A 5361-nucleotide genomic window follows, 5' to 3' on the forward strand; every position below is an offset into this window, starting at 1 on the left:
ATCATCATCATCATCATCATCATCATCATCATCGTTTAACGTCCGCTTTCCATGCTAGCATGGGTTGGACGATTTGACTGAGGACTGGTGAAACCAGATGGCTACACCAGGCTCCAATCTGATTTGGCAGTGTTTCCACATCTGGATGCCCTTCCTAACGCCAACCACTCAGAGAGTGTAGTGGGTGCTTTTACGTGTCACTCGCACGAAGGCCAGTCAGGCGGTACTGGCAACGGCCACGCTCATCTCGCTCGAGAAACCTCATGTGTCACCCACACAAGAGCCAGTCCAGGGGCACCAGCAACGATCTCGCTCGAAAATCCTAAAATAACCATGTTGAGTGATGAGGGCCTGGGTCTACCTCTTCCACAGGTTCCCCCCACAGTTAGAAATCGGCACTTCTGTACACAGCTGTCCTCATCCATGCATATCACATGACCACACCAGTGCAGTTATATCTCTTACACTTTGAAAATTAATTCTGAACCAGCCTGGAAAAAATAGACATAAATGATGTTGTTGTTGCTGATGATGACAAATTATTCGGTGAAAATAGAATTATCATGTTATTCGTGACAAAATGATTTTATTAAAAACGATCTTGTTTTCTTCTCTAGTACGTATGGCAAATTTGATGCGGGTGTTAGGAACTGAAGCTGTCCAAGACCCAACCAAAGTTGAAGCTCATGTCCGTGCTCAGATGGTGAAACGGCAAAAGTGAGTAATTTGTTTGTTTTCTTTTTGTCAAACCTTTGAATAGCACTTTTGTTTTAAATGTGATCTGGGTTGACCCAAATATGATTAGTAATTAAAATTTTGTTTTAATTAATAACTATTTCTTCCAGGGCTCATGAAGAGGCAAATGCTGCTCGTAAACTAACTGCTGAACAGCGGAGAGAAAAGAAAATCAGAAAGATCAAAGAAGATACAAGTTTAGGTGTTCATGTGTCTGTTTTCAGGTGAGAGTCACTTCAATGTTGTCCTCTTCTTCTCTGGGGTAATCCATTGGTTAATAATCATGTGATCAGCCTGTTTATTGTATGTGGCTCTTTAAGAGTCAACCAAAGTTTTATGAACAGATTTGGTAGGCGGAAACTTTAAAGAAGCCCATTGCGTGTGTATTTGTATCACCATATCTTGACATCATATGGTAGTTGTAAATGAGTGTCACTGTCACGCAGGCAGTGTCGTTCATTTCCAGTATTCTGCAAAAACATGTCTGGTCATACTTAGAAACAGGTTAGGGTTGGTGATGGGAAAGGCATCCAAACATCAGGCCTCATGGAGGTAAAGTGGCCGATGCTGGTGGCATGTGAAAAGCACCTGAATGTTGGGCCTCATGGAGGCACTGATGAATGACCGAGACTTTTGGCATTATGTCATACTTGAAAAGAAGATCCATCAAGCCAAGTAAAACCACAGTCCTGGCAGATACTGGTGTCATGCCAGTGGCATGTAAAAGCACCCATTACACTCTCAGAGTGGTTGGTGTAAGGAAGGGCATCCAGCCATAGAAACCATGCCAAATCAGCTTGGAGTTTCCAGCTTGCTAGCCCTGGTCAAACCATCCAACCTATGCCAGCATGGACAATGGACTTTAAATGATGATGATGATGATTATTTTTATCAGATTCTTGAAATTGCAAGCAAACGGAACTATTCTGATTGAGCAGAGAGTTAATAATTTTTTAGCGTGGGATTCTCAGTGAGGAACAAACACGTTTATTCAGTATTTACCCTCAATTCCATTCTTAACGTTTTCGTTCATTCTTTCAGAATACGCGATCTCAGTAACCCAGCTCGAAAGTTCAAAATCGAGACAAACGTCAATCAGTTATTCATGACTGGTATCGTGGTTCTGTACAAAGATTGCAACGTCGTGGTTGTCGAAGGAGGTAAGAGTTATCTTTCTTGTTCTTATTACATAGTCGTGTAGTTAAGAAGTTGGCATCTTTAAACTTTAAACTTCATCCAGTGGTGGGGCTTTGGTTCAGGCATTTCAGGGTTTGGATAGTATGGAACTACATTCTAGACACTATTGTTCTGGGGTCTATTCTGAGCCGAAGTAGTTGTACCAGTCAGGGTCCCAGTTATGGGTTATCTAGCATATATGATGGCAATTCATCTGAGCACAGGGATATAGAAATAACTTTGGTTGGTGTCAGGGCATGCAGTAAAAATCACTGGGTGTGAGGGTCCCCTAGCTGTTCTCACAGCATCCTTCTACGAGACGGGTACTGTGATGTAAAACATGAGGTCTCATGTGATTATTGGTCATCTTGCTTCTTCGGCCTGTCACTAGGGTCTCTAATCATGGAGACTCAGAGAGTTGTACTCGTGTTATACAAGCGTTTCTCGTTATAATCCAATTCTGTACAGATGTCTTGTTATGGTGATCTCATTTGTCATTCCATCTACAGAAAGTCCGATGGTGATGCAAGAGTGAAGACTTGGGCAGACTTCAAACCATGCAGATCTGCAGTGGAGTGAATGATCATCTGAGAGGTCATGGATGGAAAGTCTAAAATGTCATTGGCAAGGAAACAGCAATCACCATATACATACATACATACATATATATGTGTGTTTATATGTCTCTGTGTGTATATATATATGTGTGTGTATGTATATATATATATAAATGTGAATCAATGATCAAGGAGACCAACAATCCAAAGAGGACCCTATACAAATTAAACCTGAGTGTAAACTAAATAGTTGTATTTTAGGGAGTTCACATTTCAGTGATAAAACAGTTTTCATTAATTCATGGCTCTTCCCCCCCACCACCACCTCATTGTCATTGTAAATCCTGTTAGTTAATCCAAATCCTTTGATTAATGTTAATTGTTAATGAACGCTTTCTTCCTACAGGTCCAAAACAACAGAGGAAATTCAAACGTTTGATCCTCCATCGGATAAAATGGGCCGAAACCCAGCAGCACACCAAAGACGAGGGTGATTATTTGTTTGTTTTTGTCTTACACCCATCCAGAGGTTCAATTGTGATACAGATTTTTTTTAAAAACTTAAATATTGAAGTTCTCTAAATGAGATTCTGTGATAATGATGATGAAGTGGCTGTGTGAACGCCCATCATAGGTTATGGTCTCACTTGGCTTGTTGGGTCTACTCAAGCACAGCATATCTCCAAAGGTCTCGGTCACTAATTATTGCCTCGGTAAGGCCCAATGTTTGAAGGTCGTGCTTCACCACCTCATCCCAGGTCTTCTTGGGTCTACCTCTTCGACAGGTTCCCTCAACTGCTAGGGTGTGGCACTTTTTCACACTGCCGTCCTCATTCATTCGCAAAAGTGATTAACTGCTTTGCTTTTTTTAGTTCTTGTTTCCAAAGTGAGCTTCAACAGCTGAAGACAAGATAAACTAGGGATTCAGTTATGGATTAAAGACAGCCTGCAGTTAATAAAAACTATGATGGATTAGTGAGAACTTGAAGTTTGTTAACAAAAACTGTGTAATTACCTTTTCAGCTAATTAATTTCTGTTGTTGTTTATTTTATTTGTTTAGATGATAGTGATTCAGAGGAGGAATCTGCCAAGACCAACAAATGTACATTGGTGTGGGAGGTAAGGACTGTTGAGGTTTTATTCTCATTTACTAAGAAAAGTGTTTTTCAGTTACATTGTTCCAGGTTCAATTCCACTCAGTAGCACCTTCAGCTTCAGGTGTGTTCTACCCTAATGACCTTCAATCAACTATGTGTGTGTGGGGGGAATTATGTTGTAAGTTGGTATGTGTTTCTGCGTTGTGGGCTTAATTCATCTTCCAGTTTGACACAACCAACTGATGCTTGGTTGCCTCTCATAAGAGTCATCTGTTTTAGAAGCAGTAAAAGAGGTCACAGGTTTGATAGTATCTTCCTTTCTTCCCCACTCATCAGTTGTGAAGTGTTATGGGTTCTGTCCCTTCTCCTGCCACTAAATCATTAACCATTTTGTTAACAACCAACCTGAGACTGCCCTGGTTTAAGATACAAACTTCTTGATTTAATGTGATCTAAACTAAAATCTTTCATCAAAATTTTCTGTTAATTTGTTGTAAACCTCAGCTTAATAATGACAGTTATATTACTAAATTCATTCTTGTTTTAAAAATTAATTGAAATGAAGGCAGTGTATTTCAACAGAAATATGGTAACAAAAGGGTTAAAGAAAATAGTCATCTTTCAATGCATTTTGGGAGGGTCATTATGTCAACAACAAACACATGCATTAGTTATAATTCACTCCTTTTTATTTATTTGGCTATTGGTTGGTTAACTTTTAACCAATTAACTCAATTTTTAAATGTTTTTTTTTTCTTTGTTTCTGTCATTTTCTCTCAGGGGACAACGAAGACACGTGGCTTTGGTGAAATGAAGTTCAAGGCGTGCCCAACAGAAAGTTTTGCTCGGGAACAGTTCCGCAAATGTGGCGTGGAATTTTACTGGGACTTGGCTTATAGCAGCAATGTATTTGAAGCTGCCGGTGAAGAATTATGACATCGTAAATACTGTCATATCTTAGAACTACTACTACTACTACTACTACTACTGGCACCTGTTACCGTTCCAAAAACTGTAACAGTTTCTAAGCCATTGACTACTGTAGTCACCATCTTGCAAACTCAGTGCTTTACAAGAGGAGAGAGACGAAGCAGTGTGAAAACTGTTTCCAGCCTGTTTTTGAAAAAAAAATCATCTGTCTCTGTTCTTTCACTGACACAAAAAGAAAACATTATTAGCAAAATTGAAATGAAAGCAATAAAAAAAAAAAGAAAAAAAGAGGCAGATGTTTTTAGTCTGTCTTCAAATTGTTTTGTTTAAAATCTGTTTTGAATTGGAGACTGAGTTGCGAAGAAGGAATGAAGAAAAAAAAAAAGAAAATGGCATTGAAAGACTGGCCAAGGTATTCTGAATGTGTTCCACAGTTAATAGTCTGGAAGTGAAGAAGATTGATTCTGGAAGAAAAACCAAAATGTTGAGGAACAGCGAAAGACTTGACTGACAAATGAAATACAGTTAAGTGAATGCAACTGAGAAGTTTTGAGTTCAAAGCCTGTGTGTGTGTGTTTACGGGGACGAAGTGGGGAAAACAAAGAAAAAAAACTGAAAAATATTCATTAAATCACAATTTTTATGAAAACTCGTTTTGTTTTTTTGTTTATATTTTTCCTGTTTTTTTGTTATTTCTCTAGTTTAATAAATTCAGTGATTTTATCTGCATGTTATTGCGTATGTATACAGCTATCACATATATGTATGTGTACAATCATTTATGCATACATGCATGATTGTGTGTGTGTGTGTGGTGGGGGTTAACTTCAGGTCAGTCCTGACTGCGATGACTCTTGATCAAAAG

The 5361-nt window shown here is 38.9% G+C and overlaps 1 protein-coding gene across 3 annotated transcripts in view; it reads left to right on the forward strand.

Annotated features, from left to right (window-relative positions):
- LOC106871454 (U4/U6 small nuclear ribonucleoprotein Prp3) overlaps positions 1-5145 on the forward strand; it is a 17532-nt gene extending 12387 nt beyond the window's left edge. For all 3 annotated transcript variants that reach the window (XM_014917936.2, XM_052974554.1, XM_014917929.2), the window contains exons 15-20: positions 618-717; positions 846-959; positions 1777-1895; positions 2875-2958; positions 3530-3588; positions 4347-5145. In XM_014917936.2, the coding sequence (XP_014773422.1) occupies positions 618-717; positions 846-959; positions 1777-1895; positions 2875-2958; positions 3530-3588; positions 4347-4502 (632 nt within the window). In that variant the 3' untranslated portion in view covers positions 4503-5145. The remainder of the gene's footprint in view (positions 1-617; positions 718-845; positions 960-1776; positions 1896-2874; positions 2959-3529; positions 3589-4346) is intronic.
- The last annotated feature ends 216 nt before the right edge of the window (positions 5146-5361 follow it).

The sequence above is a fragment of the Octopus bimaculoides genome, chromosome 18 (assembly GCF_001194135.2).
Source record: "Octopus bimaculoides isolate UCB-OBI-ISO-001 chromosome 18, ASM119413v2, whole genome shotgun sequence".
NCBI classification, from domain to species: domain Eukaryota; kingdom Metazoa; phylum Mollusca; class Cephalopoda; order Octopoda; family Octopodidae; genus Octopus; species Octopus bimaculoides.